At 40.5% G+C, this 17,185-nt stretch overlaps 1 protein-coding gene across 1 annotated transcript in view; it reads right to left on the bottom strand.

Annotated features, from left to right (window-relative positions):
- Positions 1-4,653: 4,653 nt before the first annotated feature.
- Positions 4,654-17,185, bottom strand: part of Cntn4 (contactin 4) — a 341,374-nt gene continuing 328,842 nt past the window's right edge. Inside the window, exons 20-21 of the mRNA XM_035449031.1 lie at positions 7,916-8,084; positions 4,654-4,754 (exon numbers count right to left, since the gene is read on the bottom strand). Coding sequence (XP_035304922.1) covers positions 4,654-4,754; positions 7,916-8,084 — 270 coding nt within the window. The remainder of the gene's footprint in view (positions 4,755-7,915; positions 8,085-17,185) is intronic.

Genomic DNA, 17,185 nt, shown 5'->3' on the forward strand with positions numbered 1-17,185 from the left:
ATCATGTGGTTGACCTTTTATTTTTTTTAAAAGGCTTTTGTCTATGTGACCAGTTTTATTATAGCTCTCTCTGTTAATCTCTATCTGACCATAACCATGAGGATAAAGAACAGAGGCCAATTTTGTTTGAACTGTGAACTCTGCTGAGTGTTGCACATTTATACTTGAATTGTGGAATTTGGACATTTAATCTGCATGGCCCATTTAGCACAAGGGTCAAAGGGGTCTGCTCACACACCGGGCAGCCTGCCTTGCACAGAGTGATCATAGTGCGGACAGAGGCTTGAAAGTGATGTGAAATAGCAACAGAAAATGCCCCTCCATTGACAAATGATTTAAATACTGGCTGCAGAGGGATGGCTGTCAGAAACAGGCATTGATAATGTGCCCTGGGGGAAAAAGGACAGTTCAGTATAATGTGGGGAAATTGAAGGTGATTTTGGTGGAAAACTGGGCATCTGACTGAGGAACCTACTGTCTACCTTATTTTATATAAATATCAATATTGATATTCAATGTTAGTTTATATTCTATTCATTGTAGTAAGATGATTAAATGTTGCAGATTTTGTTATGTCCCTGGACAAACGCAATAGCTAATTATAAAAATAATCAGTAATGTTTGGAGAGTTGTGCATCTAGAACATCCTATAGATTATCCTATAGAGTAAGATGGGGCATTTGTCAGAATGCACCACAAACTGATAGAATCCACAGATATATCATTGGCCTTTTCCTTAGACTGCCTTTGTGAAGTCCTAGAGACTGGCATTTTGTGAAGGAATAATATTTGTATGTCCCCATTTTGGCTAGAAATCCTTAATTTTAAGAGCCTGTATTTCAAGTTACTATGGTTTATCACATTTTCAGTGAGAACCCAGTAATTTTAAAAACAGGAAAATACAGTCAAGCCTTGAATGTGAAATGGAAGGAGGGGATTACAATCTAGTACAATAAAAAAGAAGCACCTGTTAGTTGATGTTACATAAACCCCATGACATTTAGTAGTTAATTATGGACAGCTTGTATAGGCAATGCCCCTTGAGCATATTGGCATCAAGGCAGGGAAGGTGAAAGAGTTTGGAAAAGGGTAACCAGGATTTTAATAGTCTACTAGATGTAAAAATAGCCACAATCATTGTTTCAAGATAAAAGCTCATGGCAGCTCCCATGTTGTTGGCTGGAAGAATTCAGTGCTTACCTGAGAGTCAACATTTTGTGCCTACTCTTCCAGCCACAGCAAAAGGCACTGGTTGTATAGAAGACTCGTTATCTCAGTAAAAGCTAGTTACCCTGATGGGATCCAATTACCTGTCAGGATAGAGCATCCTTTTTTTTTTTACAGTGAAATGTGACACACAAAAGAACATGAAAAGAGTAAATAAAACAAATTTGCTTAGTATTCCTCCCTTGGGAATAGTCCTCAAGGAGTGGCACACCCCACCTGGTTGTAAGTTGGGACTTGGTGCTTGGGGCATTCCCTTGGTGGGCTATATATTGAAAGTCTGTTGTTTAGAGCCCCCCAACAGCTATTCTTTCACCTTCTAGAAACATCATTCAGCTCTTGGGTTAATACACTGTCCCTGTGAGTGAAGGCTCAGTGTGAGCATCGGTGTGAGCAGGATGATCAGCTTGTATGATCCTCATTGATCAGACACTTCCAGAAGAAGTGAGGAGCACACTGAGAAGAATGACATCAAACCCAGAAACATAATCAATTTATCCTTCAAATCATACAGCAAAAGATCTGCCAAGGTTTCTGTACTCCCGAGAGTAGCTGGGTGCATGCACTCATCAAGACTTGCACTTCTGGTAATCCCTGGGCTCCTGTGATGACCCTGTGAGTTGTTAATTAGTTCCTTTCTGTTTGGTCCAGTTAGGAGAGTTGTTTTTGTTGCTTTCAAACAGTAGCCCCTATCCACCAATTACCACAGAAGTCAACAAATAAGACAAGTTTTGGTGAAGGTGGTGCTTGCCAAACTCTTCAGTCCAGTTGGCCTCAGCTAACTCGGGACATCACTATCAGATGATAAAGCTGAGAGATGAAAAAAGTTCATCAAAGCTTAACACTAGAAGCCACTGGTCCTTCCCAGAACATCACCAAAGTAGTTATTCCTGCTTGGTTTGCTATATAGCACAAGGCCGACAACTGATGCAAAATGCTACTTCAAAGACCCCTTCAATCAATTCATCAATGAGTATTTATTGCAAGGCACTGTGCTAGGCACTATGGAGAGTACATGGAAGAGAAGACCAATGTCCCTGCCCTCAAGGAGCTTACAATCTAGTTGGGAAGACAAGGCATACATATAAAGAAAAGTCAGTAACAATACAGGAGTTAGGTTCAAATGCAAGATAACAGTACAAGAGATTTCCAAAAGTAGTACCTTATGAAATACCAAATGAAGGGAAGGGTTGCAGCAAATTCAGAAGAAGGACATCACAAGGAAGGACAGGCATGTGGAAAGATCTCACAGATGAACTGGCATGTTGGAGGTGCCCCAGGACAGTTGATATTTGGATGGGAGAGAGGGGAACATTTCAAGGAGGAACAGCCATGAGACCAAAAGGCACAGAGGTGATACCAAAAGCAAGCAGGGCTCAGTGTGGATGGATGTAAGGGATTTAGACTAAGGAGGGCCTTATGTGCTTAATTTTGTATAGAGATTTTAAGATTTTGGGAAGGGAAACAACAGATACACTTAGATCAAATTTACAAAATCTTGGATAGCCAAGAAAAAGTATTCTAGTCTGTTTCAACACATTGGCTACTTGATTTTGATCCTCTTTGCTTTCAAGGAAATGCTGTCTTCAGGGTTGTCAATTCCAAAGCCACCATTGGAATTGGGTCACCTAGCTTTGGGTCAGAGCTAGAGACTTGAGTTTCCCTACGGTCCCAGTTGTAACTAGCACAAGGGTAAGCTAACAAATTCCCTGACAAGCAGGCAGGAATAATGCTCCCAGAAGGCAGATATCTTTACAAATGACAGAATATTTATTAACAATACCTTTAAAAAAGATTACATATGCTAGATCACTGGTAGATATCATTTACACTGGGGTTGGGAACTACCTGGGGTATCAGATTGTTTTCATTCGTTTTATTATTATGTTGATTTTTTGCATGTGACTTTTAAATCATATTTTAACATAGAAGTAAAGCATATCAAACTAAGAAAGGAACGAACTGAAATATTGACAATATTTTCCCTGTTACCATCCTAATTTTCACACAAATGGAATCCTGATGATGTCTTTATTGGATGAATATAATTAGAAGGTCGAAATCTTTGTTATGTGTAAGCAAAAATGGCAAGTTACAGGTAATCATGAGCTTTCCAAGAAGAAGAAAAAGATGACTCTGTGTTTGAATGTGAAAAGTTTTATATAAAATCTCACTGCCTTCTGTATTCCACCCTTGTCAGCTTACAAAACGTCCCCCATCATAACAAAGAGTTCTGTTCATAAGAATAAGGTTTTGTCAATATTGCCATCTTTCATTGTATTATTTTAAGATTTATGTAAAGCTTAGAAGCAACCAGACTAGCTACTGCAAAACAGGGGAGACATTGAGATACAATACGTTTGTACTACTGAAAATTTATAGAATCATATGTAAAATTCTTTGCAGCAGCTATTTGCTGAAATAGGAAAGTGTTTTTAAATTACACATGTTATTATCATTCAAAAGAAGGATGCTATCATTACAGTTACTCATGTTATCTATAAGAAAATTTGAAATTATAAACCCATTGACAGAATTATTCATTAAAAAGTTACATTCAAAACAGATATGTCTAAAGAGTAAAATTACCTTTTATGCCATGAAAGACTTGTCTGACTATAGTAACTTTTTGTCTATGTTACTACAGGATATGTAACTTCAAATTCGGTGCCTAAGATAATGCTACTACAAAGACAATGCTCAAATAAAGTCTTACCAGACGATGCTAAGTTCAGGGATGGGAGGATTGCACAAGGTGCCTCTTGGGCTGGGAAGATTAGCTTTTGAGATTTGTAGTTTCTGACCATCTCAAGTTGTATTGAACAACAAAATTCACAACAGGGTGGGAAAACATATCACATATGTCAAAGGGACTCAATTCAATGCATTAACCATTCAAGGAATAATTTATATACAGCAGCCTTGAGTTACAGACCAAGTCTCCAGCTGTTTTGTCATTAGATCCTTGTAAAACTGTACAAGTCATTTGTAATTCATTTATTGAGATGAGTTTCATACTCTGTCCTTAAAGGAAATCGTCTCAAATCATAATTGTGTGGTTGTGTTGCCCAGAGCATTTTACAGCAGAGGAAAAAAACCAATATCTACATTATATGTTAACTTTAAAAAATTCTATAAAACACTAAATATATAATAAAAAATATGCATATAAGGACATATGTAAACTGCTTTGGTAACATCATATTACAGATGTCTTCAGTGCATTGCAGAGTTTCCAAAGAAACTTCAGACAAAGCTAGATTTGCTTTGAGGAAGTACTGTATAATGCCATTCCTAACGAAGCAAAAAACATTTTTTCCAGTAATAAGATGTACTTGAACAACAATATTACTTAGTACTGGGTGTCTTCAAAACAACTAGCTAAATGTTGCTTATATTATAAATAGCAAGTCCTTTAGATAACTTTTGTCATAAACTAGACCTGGCTGTGAGGGAGATCATTATTGTGCTGATGGCTGACAGTGTACACGCATTGGAGGTAGAAGCCCCAGATCCTCTTGCATAGGAATCTGCAAAGAGAGAACAAATTCATTTAAAAGGGTCTCATCCTGTACACAAAGGAAAGAGATGCTCCAGGGCTTCACCAAAACAGCATGGCTGACTGGCTTCTACAAGAACCACACTATCTGCTTGTCCATCATCTAGCTATTTCTTTTATTTTTAATGTGTATGTATGTATGTATGTATGTATGTTTGTATGTGCAGAAACACTTGTCAGGTATGTGTGCATACACGTGTGCATGCATATAGAAGGACACTGTCAACTCCTTAGAAGGATGCCATCCACCTTGCTTTCTCAAGGCGGGGTTTCTTACTGGCATGGGACACATCAAGGAATCTTCCTGTTTCTACCTCCCTAATGCTAGGATTATGAGGGTGTGTGGCTGTATCTAGCTTGCTAGATACACGGACTAGAGTTCATAGTTAAGTCTTCCAGTTTGCGAGGCAAGCACTTTACTGATGGGGCTTTCTTTCCAGCTCTGTCTCCATGGTTTCCTCTCAATGATTCATTCCCATTAGTTCCACGATGACCTATATGTGGGCTGGGAACAGGTTAGGGAATAACCTACAGACATTTTGTAGATTTTTTTTTATAAATTGAGGGTGTACATATTCAGTGTGGTAAATATTTCAATATTACTAGCATTATCTCTGATACGGGTCAATATATCCATGATATAACTGATGCTCCCTTTGAAATTCCACCTCTGTGCCATGCAAACACTGTGATACTCAGCTTTTACAGCCCCATCTCTGGACTTGATATTGTCAGTGTTTCATTCATCAGATGAGGAGACTGGGATGCCAAAAGATGAGGTAACTAACTTGTCTAAGATTGCTAGCTAAGTGAATGGCTGGACTGGGAGTCAAAACCATGCTTGTCTAAATATATTTCTTTTGCTCAGACAAAATAATCACATTTTAGACAAACTTTTTCATATGGGTTGCACATTTTTCATAATAAAAGCTTTCCCATTTTCAGTCTGGTTTCCTTTGAGGCAGCCTGATCTCTCCAACTGAAAGTCTTAAGGGAAGACATTCTCTGTTAGCACTCAGTCTGTCACTATCCAGCACTATATATGTTCCTGTAATGAATAAGACCAAGAAGCACAGGTGAGGAAAAGGAAGATCCTTGCAATGGTAAGAACTTTGTAGTAAGATTTAAGCAGAGTGAGATAAATAAATCCCAATTGTGTGTTATTATGGTTTGGAGATTACTTCCACAGCTTGCTGTATAGCTTGCTCCCTTTCAGAGAACCCTTGTTTGGTGATAGCTAGTTCATCTATATAGCTAGTTCCAGAACAGCCAAGGCTACCACTTAGTGAGGAACCTCCCAAAGAAATAAAGATAAAAAACCTGCAAAACAGACAAAAGTTACAGTTCAGAGGCATTCAAGTCCCATTAACCATATATACATATTATATATTATATTAACCATACAATATATATTAGCTACATATATATTATACACAAACACATATATATATGTTTGTGTAAGTATGAACTCCATCTCTGGGGCATGGCCTTTGGTTTCAGTTTCCCACTGCATCCCATACTGTTCTTGAACAAGACAAGCACCTATTGAATCCTTCCTAAATGAAAGGCAATTAAGAGAATGGGTGAAATGATCAGGGACCTCTTTACTTTTCTGAATTGAAAAATTTAACAGAAGCCATTAAAATTTCTTCATGGCGACTTTGCTATCATTTCATATCTGTAAGACAAAATCGCACTTTCTTCCTCTGAAAAATAAAATGATGGACACCTAGCAGAGACTTAGTCGAACACTAAAATTAGGGTCTCAATGTTGAGGTTGTCACCCTTGATTTAAAATATCATTTTCCATGATAGTTTGGAAGTTTAATTCCAGCCTGAATTGACCCTCTAGTATCCAGACCTCAAATTCAAACGCCAAAAAAAAAAAAAAAAATGTGCATTGATATCTATCTAATGGCAACCTGAATCTAATCTTTTCTTTATCATTATAAAATAGTCCATAAACAAAGGGACCATGTAAACTAAAGAACACAACTCAAGTAGTTTTGGTTCCTATAATTCTAGCACTTAGAAAGCAGAGGCAGAAGGATTTCTACAAGTTGAAAGATGGCTTCCTCTACATACCCAGCACCAGGCCAACCAGGGCTACTTTGTAAGACCCTGCATGCCAAAACAAAGACAACAAAAGTACAATCCATTGGCAGTAAGTATTTTCAGATACTGTGTAATCAGCACCACTCTTTCAAGAAGCTTTTAAAAATCATGCTAAATAGTACACAAATTTTCATTAAATGACCATCCCCCCCTCAAAGCTGCTGCCAATCATTCTTACTTTTTTTAGTCTTATGATTTTTCCTCTTCTTAAAATAAATAAAACCACACAACAAAATTAGTATGATGTTGAGATATTCATAAACATGACACTTAAAAACAGAATAGAATGCATTTCTTCAAAAAGGCTACTTTCACATACTATTTAACAGCATTTTAAATGGAGACAATTAACTATATATAGCTATATATGTTTTGCATGTAGAGCACATATACTCAATTAAAATGTATCATGTTACCTTCTAAACATTGCCAACTCAAGACTGAATTATACTCTTTCTCTGGGAATAAAATACCACAGCCCTATTAAGAACTTTTTGGCAGGAGATGGTGTAGTATATCTTTAATCCCTTTAAGCACTGAGGAGGCAGAGGCAGGTAGATCTCAATGAGTTCAAAGCCAGCCTGGTCTACTTAGCAAGTTCCAGACAAGTCATGCTACATAGAGAGACCCTGTCTAAAAGACCAGCAAGACAACAACAAAACCTTTTTGTCTATTCTTCCTAACTGCATTGTTCGTTAGCTTTGGGAGCCATAATTTGGGGACTATGAATTTGTTAGCTAAATGAACCAATATGAAACAACCCTCTGAGACTTGTGTGGAACAGCCTTGACATACTATCTTGGTTGGTCACTGAATAAATCCATGAAAACTGGGCAAAGGTTTTCGTTTTGCATGAAGTTTCTTGTAATCAGAAACTATCAGTGATGGGAGGAAGTTTGCTCCTGTCATTCATCTTAATTATCACTTTTTCTTTTCAAGCTCAATTTCTTGAAGCCTTGGGTCATCTGGGAGAGTGGCACAGTAGGAAGGAGGAAAAGGCGAGAAAAGAATTCTTACTTGATATCTTTGGGATTCGGATTTGCTCACTGCTGCTGCCATCTCCTCCATCGCTGAATGGCTTGATCTCTATGATGTAATCTTCATCGAAGGGTAAAGAAAGCTCCACTGATGTTTTGTTTGTTTCAATGACGGACGTGCTGCTTTGCCTGTTCCATCTGTATAAGACCTGCCCATGTAGAAAGAGCAGGTGTCATTTGCTATTCTAACTAATATGCCCAGAGATGTGGTTTTGTTCATTTCTGTCTCTGGGTACCAGCTAATTGTAAGGTGATGGAAGTGCTCTGACAGCCTGCCCACACAGAGAAGGTTAATTTATGGTGAGGGTCATGTCTGTTGCTACCATGTCATGGAGGGATGAGTTGAAAGGTTACTTCAAGCCGGAAAGGAGAATAGCATGTGCGGCTACTCTTTTAGATGGGTAAGCTAACGGACATTGAAATATAGAAGTCTGAATGAGGATGCAGAGTCGGTGATACACTAGGAGTCTTGGCATCAGAAATATCTGGCTCTGTGTGGCCATGGGTCATTTACCTCACCTCACTGAACTTCATTTCCCTCCACTGTCAAATGGGGGCAAAACAGCCACTTTTCAAGATTTTGTAAAGATTGAATGCACTAAGTTAGTATATGGGCAACACAGATTGACTTGCTTTTATTTTCTTCTTTTTTTGTCGGGAGGGAGGTTGTGAGGGAGGGAGGAAAGGGTGGACCTGGGAGGCCTGGGAGGTGAGTGTGATTGGAATGCATGATGGGAAATTCCCAAACAATCAATAAAAATATTATTTTGGAAAGAATAAAGTACATCTATGCAGGCTTAAGTGAAATAAGGTAAGCATACATAGCAGGTGTTCCAAGCACAAGAGATGCCTAGAAGATTGTTATTATCGAGAAACTTCTTGAAAGAGGACATTTCTAAACACATGGATGGTTTCTGAATGGTAAGAACAGTGAGCTCTCCACTTTCCCTCCTATTGGGACCCCTTTTAAGGGTCACATAGAAGAGGCAATCAGTGACAATCTGGAAGTGTGGTAGTTCTGAACAGTTCCACTCATGCGCCTTTGTTTTCCTTCCTGGGCCTCTTAGATGCTGAGTTTGAACTGTAATTTATCTGATGAGTTGGCTGGCTAGGTTTACTGAAAACACACTCACATGGGTCTCTGATGGACCTCAACCTAGTAGGGAATAAAATACAAAGGAATAAAAATATGTACCTGCCATTGTGTGCCCACCCAAAAAGACATGAGGATAACTATCCTGTAGATTCTGACTCTTGTAGGTAACTTGTCATTGTCACCACAATCACACAATACAGGTATTATTATGCCCTTCACAAATGAGGACACTGAAGCCCAGGGTCCTCACACCATGGAGAAGTGTTAGGAAGCTGATTCCTAAGTCATAAATCACAGTAGCCTACCTTCTCCACCTTCCCACCAGATACAAAAGATGGAGCTGGATGGCACCACTGGTCCTCAGCCTTGGATGCTTTGGGACACTTGCTGATGCTCTAAATCTGTGCCTCTCAGGAGAGGTGGGAGGGTGGGACACAATTTTGCCCTGTCTCAGAGTCACCAGGCAAGATACTTAAAGCATCATTTGTTTAGCCCTTCCCTAGGATTTCTGGCTGCTGAGGTCAGGGCTGACCTGAACTTTTCCCTCTCTGTTAAGTTCTCCACCTATACCACTGTTGCTAGACCAGGAATGGTAGTCTGAGGACCCTAGGACTAGTTTGTGTATCCCTACCACCCCTAAAAATATTGATCTACTGAGGTCAGAGACACATGGTCAGTCTTCTATTGCAAGACAGAAGCAAACATAAGTGAAATTCACAAGATTTTCTTAACATAGTTAAGATCCCATTTGTTCCTTGGCATTTTATCACCTTAATTTATGACCCTCTAATACAAGGTGGAAAACACAATTTCCTTAAGGTGAAAAGATTCACAAGCCTTCCCCTTCCCCACTCTGAAGCATCAGCTGTACCAGGCTTGGCATCCCTTTGCAAATGATCAAGGTCAATAAATCCTCAGCCACCAGCTTCTCATCCCAGCCCTTCAGGAGAATGGGCTGACTGATGGGATGCAAGGTCACATCTGGCTCAGAGGAACAAATTGCTTCTTTGATTTACTGCTGATCCTTGCAAGAGCTCAGAGAATCCAACCGGTTTCAAGTATAAATCCAAAAGAAACATTTCCTCGAAAAAGCAGACTTTATTTTTTCTTTCTTTCTTTTTTTTTTTTTTAAATCAACCCTGCTTATCAGTCTTGTAATAGTGGAGCCTGCAGCGGCACCTAAATAAGGCCAGCAAAAGCTTTATTTACACCAAACACTTGGTACAGCTGATTGACACAAAGGCTATGCAGGCAGGGAGAAAGAGAGGATTCCTGGGAATGATGATAACAGCCAACACTGACTACTTTTGCTTCTCTGGTGTCAGAACACTGCTACTTGTAAAGGTTTATGTAGATCATCTCCCTAGCTACGCTTAGTTACTATTTTGACCTCAGAGATGGCAACCTGAGATCTGGAGATAGTAGACAATTGCCTGTGGTCCCATGACAAGTAAGTGATTGACCCCCTGTTTAAACCTAAGTAATACAACTCCAGAGCCTGGATTACTCTTATCATTTGGCCCCCACCTGTAGGTCAAATTGCTTTCCCTTCCTTGTCTCTGTCTTTATATGTGCAAAATAAGGGGATTAGACAGTGAACTTAAAAAGAGGTAGAGGGGTAGGAGGACAAATGGCTCTGCAGGTAAAGGAGACTGCCATCAAGCTTGATGACTTTGATTAGATCTCCAGGATCCACATGGTAGAATAAAAGAACTAACTACTGAAAATTGTCCCCTGACTGCCACAGGCATGCCATATACATGTGGTTACAATTGAATGTATGTTCACATGTTCACACACACACACACACACACACACACACACACACACACACACACACACAAATAAATAAATAAAATGGAAAAACTAAAGTCAGAGAACATGTAGCCTGAGGATCATTTTTGTCATGTATTATTTGTTTTGGCCAGTGTCTGATTTTTTTTTAAATGCCAACCTTTATGAACTAAGAAATTATGAATGAAGGTTTATTGTTACTGTTGAAAGATATTGAAGGGACCAGCTCCCTATTTCGGCAGCCATAACAGCTTGTCTGACCTTGTCTTAGTCACTAAGGTCAGATGCCTGCCCCTGTGGCAGCCATAACAGCTGAACACGTGCTTGTCTGACCTTGTCCTAATTACTAGAAAGTCAGATGCCTGCCTTGTGGCAAGAAACCAATCAGAAGTTGGCTGGTGGCGCTATGCTTTACGGCTCTGGGTGTGCTTTATGGACAAGTGCACAGCAATGAGGAGCAGAGCATAGCAACCAGCATGGGAGGGCCTATGGGCCATAACAACCAATTGGCCAATCAACACAGGGCCAGCCCTCCAAGCCTGGAGGCACACCAATCCTGAACCTGTGCGTACCCCTAGACACTCCCCTTATGCTGTCCTACAAGATCTCTATGCAGCCACTTCAAGCTGTCTTTGCTAGCCATCCGCCATGGCTGGTGGATGAAAAACCCGAGTAATATGGGGTTAGCTTGTTAAACAACAATAAAGCCTCATGCTGTTTACATCAAGCTTTTGAATCTGCCTGGTGATTGGGGTGACTGAGGTCCTGGGCTGAGACCCTGGAGGCCTGAGCTTTCTGGGGGTCTAACAATATGGCCATCACAGTTGCTATGTTTTGGATGTTTATCTGCTCTAAAATTCCTGCCAAAAATTAATTGCTACTGTAACAATTTTAAAAAGTGGAACATGGGGAAATAATAGACTTACAGTTCTATTATTCGGGATGCTGAGGCAGTAGGATTATTGTGAGTCTAGGTCAGCTTAGCTATATAGTGAATTCCAGGTCAGGTTTGGTTACAGAGTTAGACCCTGTCTCAAAAAAATAAAAATATGGATGCATCTGGATTGTGAGAGCTCCACTTCATGGTGGGATTGGTTCTGTTGTAGGAATCCTGTACCCTTTTAGTGTGCCTCAGTCTTCTGCCTTCTGTGACAGAGAAGGAAGACTGTCCTTGTCAGTCAACACTTTCATGTTGAAATTTCTACTTTCAAGAAATATGTTTCTGTTCATGATAAACTAACAAGCCTCAGTTAGTTTCTTACAATATCACACACGGACAAAGACACTGGTCTGTTTCTCATTGGCAACAACTGGAGCTAAAAGAACCACTGCCTTCTCTGGACAGCCAGAAAGTCTATTGCTATAGTCTACAATATTTCACATTTGGTGACACTGACATATAGCCACCTCTGGACCTTCATGCCTCTGTCCTCATACTTTGCCAGAGCTGCCTGTCTCATTTCCTCCTTTCTTTGGAAGCCCAGTTAAGATATAACCCCTGATGTGGCTTTACTTGGCCATTATATAAAAGGGCACATCTTTCCTGTTTGTCCCCTGGCTCTTTCTGGTCTCCTCACCCTCATGCCTTTTACTTTGTAATGCTTCATTTCCACCTGCTGCCTCTGTTGATTGCTGTTAGTCAAAATAAACAAGTGGCCAGGGGGCAGGGTCAGATTCCATACTTCTGTGTTCAGATTCCAGCTTTGGATATTTTAGAGAGGTTATTTTAGCACAGTTCTGTGTCTTTTAAGTTAGGGTTAGTAGACATAGTAGATTCTAGAAATTTCTTCTTTCATGAGTTATTGAAGGTAAGATGGTGAAGAAACTTGGACAGATTTCTAGAGTGTTTGTTGAATGGGCCCAGTTAGTTTAATTCACTTATTTACCGGGGCAGCTTATTTTGCCAGTCTGAGAAGAGATTATTATTTCTTTAAATCTGATTTTAGGTCTCAGGATGCCCATAAATCCATAAATGACCGAAAGCTGGACTATAGAAGGATTTCTAGAGGTTAGATAAAAGCCAGAATTCCTCAAGAGCTTGTGAGACTGGCTCCCATCTGCCAAAAGGAGTCATTTTCCTTTATTCTGGTAGAAGGGGCACATGGTTGGTTGTGGCACCTATCAGCGCATCAAAGCCAGGTTCCCTTGCTATCACAAATACTTGTTATAAATCTCAAAGACCAGGCTAGCACCGAGGCCTTCAATTCCCCCCCAAGTTACTCATCCTCTTTATAGTTCCCATGGTTTGTCCACTCCACACTCTCTCTCATCTCAGTGGTTCTCATCCGGTGGATTGCAACTCCACAGGGCCCACCTATCAGAGATCCTACATATCAGATATTTCTATTACGATTCCTAACAATAGCAAAATGATAGTTATGAGGTAGCAATGAAATACTTTCATGGTTGGGGGGGTCACCACAAAATAAGGAACCAACTCCACTAAAGGGTCATAGTATTAGGAAGGTTGAGAACCACTGCTTGGTCTCTTGCTCTCTTGCTAGTCTCACTTTTCTCTCTCACACACCCATCCTTTGTTCTCTAGCTCTTGCTATCTTACTATCTCTACTATTCTCTCCCTTCCCCTAGACCTGGCCATGTCTAGTCTGCCACCTCCTCTCTGTACTCTTCCAGAGGTCTCTGGATGTTCTCTCTGTCTTTTTAGCAATATCGGATCAGTCCAAATATCGGATCATTCATGTCAGCAGTATCTTTACTGCGCCCCCTCAAATACACTGATGTCATAGCTAATTTATAAGATAATCGGGGACTCAAATGTTGTAAAGTCCTTTTTTTTTTTTTATTGACACTACCCTACCTAAACAGGAATTGATTGGACCCACACTACAAAAATCACAATGTAAAGCTCCTTACTGTAAAACCTTCAGTACATAGGAAAGAAAGTGAATTTAAGGTGTGGCCATGACATAAGCAAGAGCCTTTTTTGTTTGTTTGTTTGTTTTTGGGTTTTTGAGACAGGGTTTCTCTGTGGCTTTGGAGGCTGTCCTGGAACTAGCGCTTGTAGACCAGGCTGGTCTCGAACTCACAGAGATCCACCTGCCTCTGCCTCCCGAGTGCTGGGATTAAAGGCATGCGCCTTTAATTTTATTTATTTATTATGTGCACAGTATTCTGCCTGCACTCCAGGATAGGGCACCAGATCTCATTTAAGGTGGTTGTGAGCCACCATATGATTGCCGGGAATTGAACTCAGGACCTCTGGAAGAACAGTCAATGCTCTTAACCTCTGAGCCAACTCTCCAGCCCCGAGCCTTTGGTTATGAGACAAGTTCCCTACCAAGGATCATCTTTCTCAGAGCTAAGAGATCTGCATTTTAGTCTTATAACCCCAGCTCTAAAGGTGATTTCTGTCTGGGATATCATAAGAGGGACCCGCTATACATTTATATCATTAAACATTCACATGTATATGGAGCGCTCAGTATGTATATCTATTCATGGTGAGATTCCTTGGGATCCAACTGAGCTGTAGGGAGTCCACCTACATCCTTAAAAGGAGAACTTTTGAGTTGGAAATCAAGGACTCAGAAAGTGTCTTTTCATCTGAAAGTGTCATTTCATGGTTTCTCCTAACCACCCTGTCTTTTTCCCACCCCCACTACGCTTTTCTGTAGCATTGTGTATGCCTGACTCCATCAATGGGTGATATCTCCCACATGTACCCTCCTGACACAGAGGGACTACCCTATATTCTCATAGCTTCACTTCAAAAGACACCTCTAATGTCATAAAAGATGACCTCATTTGAGCTGGTATTTGAATCGGAAAGAGAACTAAATGTCCTAGTTTTAATTTATTTTATTCTATTTCTCTAGAAATAACAATAGTTTTCCAAAATCCTATATGAAGAATAACAGATCTCTTCTGGGAAGGCCAATTTTGGCTCAGTTGTACTTTATAGAAGCCGAAGCTTCTGTTCAAGAATGGACTTAGCTCAAAGGGAAAATGAACTTTTCTCCATTGCTGGAGGTAGGTAGGCATTTGCTACACCACTGTTCACTGAGATCCCAGGGAAGGAAATTCAATATGGTATTCAAGTTAAGGGCATTTTGCTTCCTGTCTAGATTCAGAATGAGTGACTTTGTGCAAAGCTTTTGATAAACTATCGTCTCCATGGCTATGTGGACATGCTCTTGACTGCTAGTAATTTTACAATAAACCTTCAAAAGGAAAAAAATGACTTTTCTTGCGACTTAGCAAGTTCACTTTAATACCCCCCCCACTTTTTTCATTACTTAAGGAAGAATATAAAACCAAGACTATGGTTTTGAAATTTTCTCAAGGAGAAGGGCTTGGAAATCAAAATTTTTAGGAGTCATATAAAATGGAGAAGAATTCTACTCTTTATCATTTAAGTATCTAGATATTTTAAATATTATGCTTGCAAGGACCTTGATCTTTTTCCATCTAAACATCTTCAGTTCCTTCCTTCACCCTCCCAGAGGTTAGGACCAGGCCCTGGTCATGGTCTGCTCAGTATGTCATCTGGCCTACACATTTGGACACAGCCAACCCTGCTACTCCTTGCACACAGACCCTTCACATCAGAATGATACATTATTGCTTGCACGTGTGTTCCCTGCCCTCACCCCTTTGAATCTGAGCTGGCCTTACAGTAGCTAGTTGTATCCTTAGCTTTAAAAAGGCATGTGGCTTCCACTCTCTCCCACTGAAGCTAAAGGCCTCATTGGAGGTCCAGTTACTTTGAAGAAAGCCCAACTTCCCCATCGGCAGAGTCTTATGGAGTGAATAATCTCTGGCCACTTTCCAGTTTTTGCAAAGCCATACCAGGTGAGAAAGCTACCCATGTGTGAGCTACATCAGGGATTCTAACCACAGACACTCCATACTTTGGTCAAATGAAGACTGTAAAATAGTAAAAATTAAACACAATTGTTTAGCCCAACTTCAGGTGACAATGGGAAGTATAAATTTAGTCATAGCCTGGAGAGATCACTTAGCCCTGAAGAGTATGTACTACTCTTACAGCGTATTTTCCTACAGAGAACGCTATCTTTAGAAACAAAAGCAGGTATTGGAATGGCCAAGTTGGGGGAGGGAGAGCAATGAATGAGACAGATATGAATTGATAGAGGGGTCATTATGGGGCTAGGGAGAAACTTGGTGCCATGAAAACTCCCAGGAGTCCATAAGAACAACCCCAGTTAAGTCTACTAACAATAGCAGAAGAGGGTGCCTGAACTGGCATCTCCCGTAATCAGATTGGTGAATACCCTAATTGTCATCATAGAATCTTCATCCGGTAACTGATGGAAGCAGATGCAGAGATCTAGAGCGAAGCACTGGACTGAGCTCTGGGAGTCCAGTTGAAGAGAGGGAGGAGAGATCAAATGAGCAAGGGGGCATCAAGATCATGACAGGGAAACCTACAGAGACAGCTGATCTGAGCTTGTGGGAGCTCAGGGACTCTAGACCTACAGATAGGGAACTCCCATGGGACCGACTTAGGCCCTTTGCATGTGTGTGACAGTTGTGTAGCTTGGTTTGTTTGTGGGATCCCTAGCAGTGGAACCAGAATTTGTCTCTGTTGCATGAGCTGGCCTTTTGGAATCTATTCCCTATGGTGGGGTACTTCACTCAACCTTGATGCACTGTGGAGGAGCTTGGTCCTGTCTCAGCTTGCTATGCCATGCTTTGTTGACTTCCGTTGGGGCCTGCCCCTTTTTGAGGAGTGGATGAGGGAAGGGGTAGGAAGGAGGTAGGGAAAGGAACTGGGAGGAGAAGAGGGAGGGGAAACTGTGGTTGGTATGTAAAATAAATAAAAATATTAAACAAAAAAAGAAAAGAACATGACTTTTTAGATTTGCTTTACTTTTCTAGTTTCCTCATTTACATAAGAATGAAGGAATGTGCTGGGCAGTGGTGGCACATGCCTTTAATCCCAGCACCTGGGAGGCACAGGAAGGTGGATCTCTGTGAGTTTGAGGCCAGCCTGGTCTACAGAGTGAGTGCCAGGAGAGGCTCCAAAGCTACACAGAGAAACTCTGTCTCAGAAAAACGGGGGGGGGGGAGAGAAGAGAAGTAAAAACAAGATCAGGAATGAGAATGACACTAGACAATTAATATTGTTGATTAAATACACACACACACACACACACACACACACACACACACACACACACACACACACGGAGTGAAATAACAATAAAGTCAAGGGCTGTTTTGTTGGGATTTTTGTAGAGTCCTAGTCACAGGCTCTTTAACCATTTCTGATCTAGGTTGTATAAACCTAACTAAAGTTCTCATAGAGTTGTAGTTGGTACAGTGTTCCCCCGTGGGATCCATATGTTAAGGGCATGGTCTCTAGCCTGTCTACTG

The sequence above is a fragment of the Cricetulus griseus genome, chromosome 8 (genome assembly GCF_003668045.3).
Source record: "Cricetulus griseus strain 17A/GY chromosome 8, alternate assembly CriGri-PICRH-1.0, whole genome shotgun sequence".
Classification (NCBI taxonomy): Eukaryota; Metazoa; Chordata; class Mammalia; order Rodentia; family Cricetidae; genus Cricetulus; species Cricetulus griseus.